General features: G+C 46.6%; 1 protein-coding gene across 7 annotated transcripts in view; it reads left to right on the forward strand.

Moving 5' to 3' along the window:
* Positions 1-12,517, forward strand: part of KMT5B (lysine methyltransferase 5B) — a 56,194-nt gene that overhangs the window by 33,622 nt on the left and 10,055 nt on the right. For 6 of the 7 annotated variants that reach the window (XM_053202823.1, XM_053202825.1, XM_053202828.1 and 3 more), the window contains 5 exons: positions 3,996-4,161; positions 4,546-4,655; positions 6,168-6,334; positions 6,629-6,648; positions 6,730-6,866. In XM_053202823.1, coding sequence (XP_053058798.1) covers positions 3,996-4,161; positions 4,546-4,655; positions 6,168-6,334; positions 6,629-6,648; positions 6,730-6,866 — 600 coding nt within the window. Of the gene's footprint in view, positions 1-3,995; positions 4,162-4,545; positions 4,656-6,167; positions 6,335-6,628; positions 6,649-6,729; positions 6,867-12,517 lie in introns of those variants that run through there. The other variant, XM_027045622.2, reaches the window with a different exon arrangement.

The following is a 12,517-nucleotide window of genomic DNA, read 5'->3' on the forward strand; positions in this document are numbered from 1 at the left end:
AAGAAGGAGCGAAGAGCTGTGGTTCTAGCATGATTCCTCGGCACCTGCCAACTGTCCGTGTGCAGTCAAACTTTCTGAGAGGGGGAAATGTGTTCACGATGTTGCCTCGCAGTCTTCTTATTTTATATCTTAAATGTTTGAGCGTTTTCTCTCTCTTCCTCTCTCCTTCCCTTGCTCCCTTTTTTCTGTCCCCCTCCTCTTCCCCTCCCTCCAGTCAGCTCTTGGTTGTACTGGCTCATGGAAGGGCACAGTAGCACAGCTCACACACATCTGCAGCTTTTCCTTCCCTGGTCACTTGGGTTTGGAAACAGAAAAACCAAATAGCAAGAAAACCTGGGAAGTCAGTCTCTGGAAAGAGTGGGGAACAGGTGTGTGGGAGTGTGAATTCATGTTTCTTTCTGCCCTTTGTGATAAAAATGATTTAAATGACATATTTTTGTATTTCATGTACCAGCCATTGATCCAGAGGTGCAGGAGGAGAGAAATAAATGTTTGGTTTATTTAAAGTTGTCAAGTTTGTATGAAGAGGGGGAGGAAGGACGGACTGATTGGGAAATGCCAAACACCTGTCTCTTGCCTCCCCTGCCATGCCATTTGCCGTCCCCCGTCCCCCGTCCCCCGTCCCCCAGATACTAAATTCAAAAGTATATATTTGTGTCCGGCCCTTTCACTGTCTCTCCGGCTGGGCTCCGTGCTGTGCTCTGTGGCGAACGAAGTCAAATCCTATTCTGATCGTGAAACGCCACCGGGGGGCCCCCGGAGCTCCCGTGAGCGAGTAGGACTGGGTAACGGTAGTCCCTCTGTTAACGGCCCTCACTGGACCTGGTTTTTCTCATTTATGGAACCAGAGGGTTGCTTTAGAGAACTTAAATTCCCCTTTAGCTTTGAGAACCGTGGCGTGAGTGAGGATAGCTTTGTACAGTTCGTATGGGAGGTCTAGAATGACCGTGATTCAGGAGGGGACCGAGGGAATTTTCCTACTCCGTAATACGGACCCAGGTCATTGCTTTCAAGGGTCTTGAGTGCCTTTTGCTCTGGCCCTATTAGTTGTAAGAGTCTTATGTGAGTAAGTAATTTTTATCTTCCTGTGGTATCTGTCATGATGGGATTGACTTGAACTGTCAGCCAGGTGATTTGGATGTACTTCTGTAGGATTCTCAAAAACGACTGTCTTGTCCCCTTCCTGTCTGCACCCAGAACCATCTCCTCCTCCTTTGCCTCAGTGTCATTTCACACCTTCTAGCAGCCAACCGAGACAGAAAGTTTGACAGTAAATTACATTTTAAGTGAAATGGAGGTTCTTGCTGGTGAGTAGCACGAGGGACGGTTTTGGGGGTTTTGTTTGTGTTTGAGGCAATAGAAGGCAGGAGAGCAGAAACGAAAGTCAGCACAGGAAACATAGAAGGCAGACCATTAGGCAGTCAAGAGTTGGTTACTCTGTGTTGGTTTCAGCATATAAATGGTTTGGCATCATGAACAAAACTAAGGCTAGCTGGCAGGCAGTTTCAGATAGGGAGGGACATGCCTCAGGAAGTGGAGGGCACACAGAAAGCCTGTCAGGAGGAGCCAGTGTCCGTTCCAGGTCCGTAACCTGTTTTTCTGACAGGTGCTTAGGAGCTTTAGGTGAATTTAGCCCTGACTTCGGTTTGCTCTCGAATGCATCGAGCCATGTGATTATTTGAGAACAGAGTGTCCCCGTTGGTCAGTTCCACGGGAAACCCGGAGATCGCTGGGCCCTTCCGGGGTCTTGTAGCCTGGCCCCTTGACACCCTGGACTGCTCGTCGTACTCTGAGTGAGCTGCTGCTTTTCTGCTTCCCGCCGTGTCGCGTTCTGTGTTGCCTGCAGGGGTGTGCCTCAGCCGGCAGCTGCTTGCTCGTCTGGTCTGTCCTGCATGCGCACGTGACCCCCTAGTGCAGGGCTGCAGCCAGACGGACTTAGGTTTTCTGAGGAACCCAGTCTGGAGAAGACCGCTTGTGGCCACAGGTACCTCGTAGAGTAGTCGACCTGTGTCTGGAGTATGGGTGCTCCCACAGTTCTGCGGGTGATTTTTAGATCATTTTAGTGGTGGTTCTCCGACAGCCTGGTTAAAGACCTTCAGAGTTGTTCGAAGGACTTGCACTCGTCTGCCCGTGAGGGCGGGCTGGTGTGCTCATTGGTCGAAATGGAAAGTAATACAGGGCATTGCCCATTTGTCCATTTCATTGTCCATTTGTCCAGTTGTCCATTTGCTGTCTCCGGGATGGGTTCGAAGTCTTCCTGATAGTCCTGCTTACCAGCTGAAACAGGAGCCCGTGGGTAGTTCGTTCTCCAAGGCGTCAGCCTGCTTTCCTAGCTCCGGAAGTCCTCTAGGGGTCCTGTCCAGTAAACAGTATTTTACCCATTCAGGATCTCACGTCTTCCCTCTTCTTTGTTCTAGTACTTTCCCTCACTGTTGCCGGCCAGCTGACTCCCTTGTTCATCTCTTTGAACCCAGCCTCCTTACGATCCTCTGTGTAGGCTCCCTCTCACTTTGCCGTCCTTCTTTGGATTCTTTCCTGCCTATGGTAGTATTCTGCTTTTCCTTTAGAAGGCTGAAATCACAGCATTCCTCATTGTCAACTCCACATCGTTGTCAACTCCAAAACCCCTTCGCAAACAGATCTTACACTTCAGCGAGAGTTTCTGTACTCTAAAGTGCTGTCGCGTGTCGTTTGTACCCTGCTAACTTGCATTAGCATAGCGACGCCTTGCTTAACTGTTGGATGCATACATGTGTCTTCTAGTCCCACTGGAGTCTCCATTCCAGAACAGCGGTCAGGTCTTCTCTCTCCTGTTTTTCACCACAGCACCTGCGCACGCAGCACCTAGTAAGGAATCCTTGGTGAGAGACTGTGGCTTGAAATTTCACTGAAATGTTTCGAATACGTTTGTGATAGCTCACCTAGAAAAAGACTTCTTCTGCTTCCTGTGCTGGAGTTTGGGCCAGATCTTCCTGCGATTTTAGAGTTCTCAAGTTTATGAGATGTGCAGTTTGTAAATGTTGGAGTAAGGTGTAGTCCAAATATATTTTCTTTTCAGCCACTAATAGTTTTTTCTTAACACCTTATCTGAATAGCAGTCTACTCCTTTTGTTGTTGGCAGATTTAAAAACAACAACGACAAAAAACTTTATTTGGGAAAATAAGCCAAAGGCAATTGACCTGAGAAGACATTTTGAAATTAAGGTCCAAGTACCTTTGTCATAGAACATGTTTTACTGGGAACACAACTTTAGAAAAAGGGCTTTACCAGTGTAAGCCTTTCTTGGACCATGATCGCATCGTGTGTGACTCTTGCTAGCGGTACAGCATTCCGAAGGCATTATGGCTGGTTTTGTTACGGAAGCCTTTCAGCTTCGACATCACCAGTTCAGCAACGCCACCATTAGAGTTGTGGTTTTTGCCCTTTTTGTTTTCTGAGTGCACCTCTCAAAGATGAATTTGACATGGATATTAGGGCATTAGGGTGTATTTCAGGACCTCTTGGGGTACTCGATTTGGGGGGTTTCTAACTGCGCACATGGAGAATGTTCTGTTTATGGCATGATTTTGTTTGCTTCATCCTCCCGAAGCTCATTGCCTTGCACTCTTCTGGCTCGATTGTGCATGCTCTGGAAAAGTTCTTGTCGTTCTGACTCTCAACCAGACCAGCTCTGTTGTAGATCTTTTTGTACCATCCAGATTTACAGGACTAGTGTGAGCCTGAGGCAGACAGCTTTGTTTGAGTCATCTGGTCATTTCTCAGTTAACGAGGTAACAGTGAAAGGAAAAAAAAAAAAAATCAAAATACAGTTGGAAGAAAGAGAAGTTCTGTCTCCTGGTGATCGCTGTTACTTGTGCAGTAATGATTTATCAGGATCGCTGGTTATTCTCTTTTATTAGGTCTGGCTGTTTTCAGGTTATTTCTTGCCTCACAATTTCTCTACAGTGGCCCAGGGATGGCGGATAACTAAAGCGAATGTTTTGATTTCGTTCAGATTTCGGCCTATTAAGGGAAGGCAAGAAGAACTAAAGGAAGTCATTGAACGTTTTAAGAAAGATGAACACTTGGAGAAAGCCTTCAAATGTTTGACTTCGGGCGAATGGGCACGGCACTATTTTCTCAACAAGAACAAAATGCAGGAGAAATTATTCAAGGAACATGTAGGTTTATTGATAAGATTACTACTATTTATCTGTGTGGGTAAGAGCAGAGTAAACTAAAACTTAAGTTTTAGTGAACGCTGAAACTTTTAAGTCAGTTTTTCATAAAGCTGATCAATGTGAAGATCTAATAACACATCAGATCATTTGTGTAACTCTCCAAAGAGACAACTTGGTCATCTGGAAGTGAAATTCTCCACGAACTTTCAGAGGAACATGGCCAAGCCGTCAGGTGCTCAGATACGCGAAGTTGTAAAATCACAGAGTTTGTTACTTAACGATCCTAAATGTTTCACGTTTCGGTGATGATTTGCTTTTGGATTCTGAATAAGTCTAACGGGATAAACAATTTAATACAAATACCATTATCTTCTTCTGTTTTAGGTATTTATTTACTTGCGAATGTTTGCAACTGACAGTGGATTTGAAATACTGCCCTGTAATAGATACTCATCAGAACAAAATGGAGCCAAAATAGTTGCAACAAAAGAGTGGTAACTATTACACTAGTATAAACCCGTAATATACCGTCAGTTAAAGTTCTCTCTTAAGTTACCGTTGAAGTGCTAAGAAAGTTGTGGGAAGGAGTGAAGCCAGAGCCTTGGCCCAGTGACCTGGGTCAGGACAGTGGAATTAGAAATCTGAGTTGAACCAGATCCCGTCTCTCAGCCCGCGCACTTTGACCGAGTCGGAATGCTGCTCGGTGGTGAGGCCGCCGAAGAAGTCCAGGTGCCGGGGCTGGAGAACCTGGCTTCCGTGTCCCGGAAGGCCTGCTCTAGGCCCTCCGTGTCCTGCTGGCCTAGAGAAAGGTTGGGTGTGAAGTCTTAACGATCCTAGGAACTTCACAGGTGGAAATGTCCCGCCGAATTGCCTGCTTAAGTGTACACGTGTACGTGTATGTGCCAACTTGAGTAAGGGCAGTAAAGTTGAGGCCAGCTAGGAAGGGTAAAAGCCATTCATGAGAGAATGTGTGATCATTTTTTTCCTCTAACGCCCGTTCCTACCTCACCTCCCAGAAGAAGGAACGTGTTGCCCTTCTTATAAGCTGTCCTCACGTATTTTTTATAACAAAAACATTAGGATCAGGTACCTGAAAATGGAATGGGCGAAGAGCAGTATACCCAGGCCTCTCGGGTGGGTGCGCGTGTGCGTGCGCGAGCACCATCAGTTTGGACAGGTGCACGTGCGCGAGCGCACATCGTAGTGTATTGAGTCCGCTGGTCCACTCCCCCAGCTCCCGGTGCTTTCGGTGGACGTGTAGCTTTCTGGTCTTGTAGTCTAGAGCCGCACCGTCCAGCACAGCAGCCACCAGCCACTTGTGCCTCTTGGGCCCTTGAACGGTGGCTAGTCTGTACCGAGAAGTACCGTAAATGTGATTTACGCGCCAAGTTTTATGGTAAAATGTGTTTCCTGTTAATGTTTCTTCTACTGATTACCTGCTGAAATAGTAGCGGGGGCCTCTCGGGTTCAAAGACATTACTTAAAGTAATTTCACTTGTTTTTTCTTTACTTTCTGATTGTCATTACTAGAACGCTGCAGACCCCACGTTTGGCTTCCGTTACGTTTTTCTTGGATAGCGCTGTTCTAGAGGGTGGTGTCCTCATTCCGGGTCCCCGTGACCTTTACTACTACTGCTTGTCTCTGTCTCCTCCGTCCACTCTCAGCAAGTTGCATTTGGTGTAGCAGATATTTGAATCCTCCCTGCCTGCAACACGCTGTACTAGGGGCCGTAGGGGACTCGGAGACCAGGTAGCACGGCTTCTGGCCTGGAGCACCTCCCGGTCTCTCGTAGGGCTAAGGCAGCTGTAGGGCAGCTGTGGCCCGAGGCCGTCGGCCTTCCAGGGAGGATGAGAGCGTAGCCCAGTGAAGGTCCCAGGGGGTCAGCCAAGATGCACACAGCTAGGTCTTCTGGATTCCCGGTATTTATTGGACAGGCTTATTTTATTAAAAGAAGCCTTGTTATTTATAATTACTAGTAATTTTTAACATGACATATTTTAAATAGGAAACGAAATGACAAAATAGAATTACTGGTGGGTTGTATTGCCGAACTTTCAGAAATTGAGGAGAACATGCTGCTTAGACATGGAGAAAACGACTTCAGTGTCATGTATTCCACAAGGAAAAACTGTGCCCAGCTCTGGCTTGGTCCCGCCGCCTTTATAAACCACGGTAAGCTGCGCTCCTCGGGTGGCCGTGCGAGTGGCGGGCAGTACTGCTAAGACGCAGCAATGACCTTGTCAGACTGCGTGGAACCTCGTCTCCCTGTAGAGGAGGCTGGAAATAGGACTTCCTTATTTTTCCCCACCAGCGTATTAAACAAACAATCCTGTCGCTTAACCTGAGACCTAAACTTCTATCAAAAGTTGTGAAATGATGTGGAAAGCTTATTTCAGATTTCTGTAATTGTTCGTGTTTCAGATCTTATCTACAGTTAATTGACTTTATCTTTTGGACATTTTTCAGATTGCAGACCTAACTGTAAGGTAAGCATAAACTTTTTTTTACTGCAAGTATTTTGTTTCTGCTGCAGGTATGAGTTTCTTAATGAGTTCATTGTATTTCAGTTTGTGTCAACTGGTCGAGATACGGCGTGTGTGAAGGCTCTGAGAGACATTGAACCTGGAGAAGAGATTTCTTGTTATTACGGAGACGGGTTCTTTGGAGAAAATAACGAGTTCTGCGAGTGTTATACTTGCGAAAGGTATGCGTCAAGTAAAGTGTCCAGCTTGTGTGTTCTTGTAACCGCCTGATGATTATGGGCACCAACTAACGTTGCTTCCTTCTCCTTTAGACACGGTGGGGGGTGGGGGTGTAGTCTCTTACGTTCTGTAGCTTTGGTCCGATAAAATGTGCATGAACAGTCGGGGGATACACAGCTCTTTGGGGGCCGTGGCACCTGAGCCTTTAGAGTTTTCTTATCATCAGCTGCTGCTTCTGAGTAGATCAGAGTACCAGCGTGCCTAAAGAGAGGACGGGAAATACCGTACACGTGTGTGTGTGCACGTGCATATCCACGCGTGTGCACACAGACACCCACAGTGCCAGAGTGGGGTTGCCCAAAAAATGGCAAGTGACATTCACTTCTGATGATCGTGTGAAAACACTGAAGTTGTCCTGTGTCTTACCAAGCTGTGGCTTCTGGATTTTTTTTTTTTTTTAACGTTTATTTATTTTTGAGACAGAGACACAGCATGAACAGGGGAGGGGCAGAGAGAGAGGGAAACACAGAATCAGAAGCAGGCTCCAGGCTCTGAGCCATCAGCCCAGAACCCGACGCGGGGCTCGAACTCACGGACCGCGAGATCATGACCTGAGCCGAAGTCGGACGCTTAACCGACTGAGCCACCCAGGCGCCCCCTTTTTTCTTTTTTTTAAAGTTTATTTTTGAGAGAGAGTGCACGCATGTGAGGGAGGGGCAGAGAGAGAGGGAGAGAGAAACCCAAGCAGGCTCTGCACGGACAGGGCAGAGCCCAACACGGGGCTCGATCTCAAACCACTAGACAGTGACCTGAGCCAACATCGAGGGTCAGATGCTTGGCCTACTGAGCCACCCAGATGGCCCAGGATTTTTTTTTTTTATTTGAACATAGTTGACACACAAGGTTACATTAGCTTCAGCTGTACAGCTCAGGGATTCAGCATCTCTGTACATCATGCTGTCCTCACCACAGGAATTTCTACGTTTTGATGCACGTACTCTTCAAGATTCCTCAATTCTGTCTCTGAATAAGGAAGCTCCTCTTGTGACCCATCAAGATTCTGGAGTCCTTGTAGAAATCACCCAAATCTGACTTAGTCAGACTGCTAGCTCACACTACTCATTGGAGTGATTTCTGCATCCAAGAGCTCGTGGAGGTGACGTCACACGCTTGTCTTGCTAGTCCTGCAGGAAAGCTGCTGTTCCCAGGCAGTGCAGACTTGCATGGGTCACCCAGGGGAGCCGACCTGGACTTGTTGAACCCATTTTTCTTTTTTAAGTTTGTTTATGTTGAGAGAGAGAGCACGAGCATGAGAGGGAGAGGGGCAGAGAGAGAATGGGAGAGAGAAACCCAGGTGGGCTCTCCACCATCAGCTCAGAGCTCAGGGTGGGGCTCGAACTCGCAAACTGTAAGATCATGACCCAAGGCGAAGAAACCAAGAGCTGGCCTTTTAACTCACTGAGCCGCCCATGCTCCCCGAGCTCAATTTTCTCATCTTGTACTGAGCTGGGCACTTTGCTAACCCTGACTCATTCAGTCTCCACAGCCATCTGTGAGAGAGAGAGTAAATAGAAGTACGTCCACACTGCAAGTACAGAAACTGAAGTGTCTGAGCCCGGGGCAGCCGAACCTTGGCCCTCCTTCTTGCCACTTTGTGCCGCTCTTGCAGGTGGGGGGAGGGCTGTCCAGTAGCACCGCTGCTCCCGCTGAAGTCACCCAGCCGCTGGCCAGCCTGCGGAGGGACTGTGAACGCCCCAGAGGTCCCGCTTCCCTTCTTCCCAAGTAGTGGGAAGTGTCCCCCTCTGTCAGGCGAGAGCAGGAGCCTGGAGGCCTGTGCTGCCCCAGCTGTTTCTCTCCCATCGTCGGGGTCCTCGCCATAAGGAACGGCAGGAAACCTGTTCCTGATGCTGCTGATGTTTTGCCCCCCCTTTTGGGAGGGGCAGTAAAAAAATCCTTCATTTGCTACGTAAAAAATGGTTTGAACATTGGTTAAATCTTAGACCAGTCCAGAAAAAGACCTTTAATCCACAAAATAATTTAATTATACTCGAACGATGCTTCAGACTCATTATCTCGAGACAACATAGGGTAGCGGTCAAGTGCCTGAGGTCTGGAGCCTCCCGGAGTTGAAATTATGTGACTGCACGTCATTAGCTATGTGATCTTGGGACACTTTAACTGCTTTTTGTGCCTGAATTACCCATCTGTAAAACGGAGAGAATGTTAGCAGCGGTCTCACAGGGTCGCTGTGAGAATTACATTGGTTACTTCACGTGATATGTGTAGAACGCACAGTTAACACTCAGACCTTATCTATAAAATTATTTTGTGGCTTCTGGTTATTTGCCCTTTAGAATATAAGCTCCATGGAGGCTTTTATCTTTTCCACTCATACCCAGCACCCGGAACACTACTTGGCACATAGTAGGTCCCTGGCGAATGAATGAACAGATGAATGAATGGACATACAGTATGCTAAGTAAGCTTTTGGAGGCTGTCCTGAGAAGGGTAACCACCTACTTGGGATTCCGAACCAAGCCTGAAACAGCTGTGTGACTAGTCTAGAATTTCATGTATCATCATGTTCCTCAGGCAGATTAGTTCTCCTCTGTGAGCCTCAGTTTCTTCTTACTGGTCAGGTGGGGGTGATCCTGCCTACTCCACAGGGTTATTAGTATGAGGAATAGACACATGAGCAGATCCTTTTTTTAAAGGAAAGGCTTGACATTAAACAGCCATAGCTACCTTCAGACCATTTGAGCAGTCTGATTTAAAGTTGATTGCAGCTATTCTTGGGAGTTCTCAGGAACACCAAAGAGGGTAAGACTGGTCAAGAGGACTCACTCAGCTCTTCCTCAGGTATCAGCTGAGGAGCTAACTCCTGTTAGGTCTCGTGTGTGCAGGGTGAACCAGGCTAGCACAGTGCCAGCCGGGAGCTGCAGGACGTCACAGAGCCGGCTCTGTGAAGAAACGGTGAGCAGAAGGTTTATGGAGGTTCCGAGATGATGGGTGAAATCTCCTGGATGCGTTTGATGCGTATTTCTAGCTCTGACCATCCTGACACAATAGTGATTGTTCTGCATTCTTAAGTACTGCTAATTTTACGGTAGAACACTTGAGCAGTAAAGTCTAATGAATGACCCCAAAATAGGAAGGATTAGATTATTTTTAAGCTTATATGAAGATACGTCTGATGAAGTTAAGAAAAAACGTCCAGACGTTAAGAAAAAATGTCTGAAGTGTAGCTTGAGATTTGTTTTAACACATACTAAAAGTTAGGAGGAAACAGTTGTGACCAACACTCGATCGTGGCCCAGAAATGGACAAATGGGTGATGGGATATGAATGGAGGCCTGAGATAGAGGCAACTGTGTATGAGATCTTAACATCGCATGTGGAGAAACGATTTCTATCACAAATGATGTTAGTATAATTCATTATGCATCTGGAAGAGAAGCCAAATTCAAGGTGGATTAAAGATTTAAATTTTAAAATACAATGCAAAATGATTAGAAAAAATTGAGGAGGCTTTCTGTCTAATGTTGGAGTAGTGGAAATGTTGTATGTAAAAGAAGACAAGAAATGGTGAATACGAACACGTTTGGTCAAAATCAAAGTCAAACGATGAACCAGAGAGGCAACGGCACCCATCTGGCAAAGCGTTAATAATCCTAATAAGAAAAAGCTCCTAGAAGCTCACAAGGAAGAGACAGACTCCGAGAGGAGGGCAGGGTAAGGAGGATGCCACACAGGAAACGAGGGCCGTAAAGCAGACGATGGAGACAGGAACCAGGGATTCATTGTCACGGTCAGAGCGGCGGAATTTCAGAGTTGTACCTTACAGTGCTGGTGAGGATGTGGAGAAACGGGCCCTCGTACACTGTTAGCAGGCATGACGTGAATTGTCTGGCCGTGGTTGTTAAAAATACGCGCGCCCTTTTAGCTGGCAGTCAGTCCCGGGCGGAAGAATCTAGCCTGTGGAAATAGCAGTAGTTAGTAAGGACTTGGTTTCAGAGCAGTGTAGCAGTTAGTGTCCGTGGTGGCCAGCAAACCCAAAGACGCCCTGCAAGTTCCAGGAACCAGCAATGAGGAGTGATCGAATCCATCACAGATTGTTTCTTCAGTGGAAAAAGTACACTCTTCAGAACACACACGTTCAGTTGAGATTTATCCATCCGTTGTGTAACGGCAAAGCCGACTGCTGAGTAAGATGGATGGTGTGCTCCTGTTTTGGTTTTGTTTGCTTAAAAAGATCCAACGGTGTAAACCGGTGTGCGAGACCGTGGCGGAGGATAGCACACTGGCAGATGGTCCCCCACCGGTGCCTCGGGGCCCCGGGGGTGCGGGCTGGCTGGCTGTCAACTTGTGCTTCGTGGATTTAGGTCCTAGCATCATTCTGCGTGTCACGGCAGCAGGAGCAGGTCTTTCTTCCTTAGGAAGAAAACGTCAGGGCAGTAGACAGCAGGGGAATGGTCGAGTTGTAACGAAAACAAAAAACAAACAACAAAAACAACTCCCTGATTTCCAGATAAAATAATTCCACCGTGATCATTTGTGGTGAAGTGTACTTTAAATATGGCCCATTTTTCTAGGAAGGAACCAAAAATGTTACAAGTTGTGGGGAAGAGGCATGAAATGTCTGAAAATAATGCATTACTCCCTTAATCCCTATGAAATGAAATCGCCTTTGACATTTCCTATTTTCCATTCTGCACATACTTAAGTGTGGAGTGGAGGGGAACTACTTGCCTGCCTTGGCGACGATCACCTACAGGTTTTAGCGCAATTTCTCATGTACCTTCCAAAAACAGCACTGAGGCAGCCACACGATAAGCTTGTCGTGATCTTCACGGAAGTGTTAATGAAAATGGAATCCCAGATATGTTCTAGAAAGGTGAAACAAGCAAGAATGCTTACCTTGCTTGCCGGAAGTCATTTTGGCAGTAGGTTTAGGTGTGTGCCCCCTGGCGATGAGACGTAGGACGGCAGGGAGGGACCCTGTAGGCGCCAGCATCTCTCCCAGGCTGGAGGGTGCCCACGGTTGTGCGGCGAGTTCAGAAACCGCGTTGGTTATACGGCTTTTCTTCAACAAGCTGAGGGCAGGCAGTGAGGCACCTCCGGGAAGGCAGTTTCGGCCCAAACAAATTTCTCATTTTTTGCATGTGATGTGTAGCGCTTTTTTATAACCTCATTAACTTACTCTTCTGAATAGAGCTGAGTAGAAATGTACCATTACACACCGAGTCAAGTTAACGTCTGCAAAGCTAGGCTAATTGAGAATGATCAGAGCCTCTGCGAGCACCTTCACTTCAGAAGAACTTACATAAAAACATAAATTATTATTAGAGTGGACTACAGATCATTCTTGCCCCGTGGTAAAAGCAAGTTTCTGACGTCTTGTATTTAGTCATATTTTGTTAATTGTGGTTATCTCAATAACTTGAAAGAAATTAAACAGTTTTTATTCTCCCACAAGTCAGATTTTCACTGATACAGTGTAGCCACCTTATACGGGATGCCTGTTAAGGTTTCTTTGTATCTAATGTTGAATTCTTAAGTAATGGCTTAATTTATGGAAATTCTCTCGTTTCTTTTTTTAATCCCTTAATTCTTTTTTTTTTTTATGTTTATTCATTTTTGAAAGACAGAGATA

Source organism: Acinonyx jubatus, chromosome D1 (assembly GCF_027475565.1).
Source record: "Acinonyx jubatus isolate Ajub_Pintada_27869175 chromosome D1, VMU_Ajub_asm_v1.0, whole genome shotgun sequence".
Taxonomy (NCBI): Eukaryota; Metazoa; Chordata; class Mammalia; order Carnivora; family Felidae; genus Acinonyx; species Acinonyx jubatus.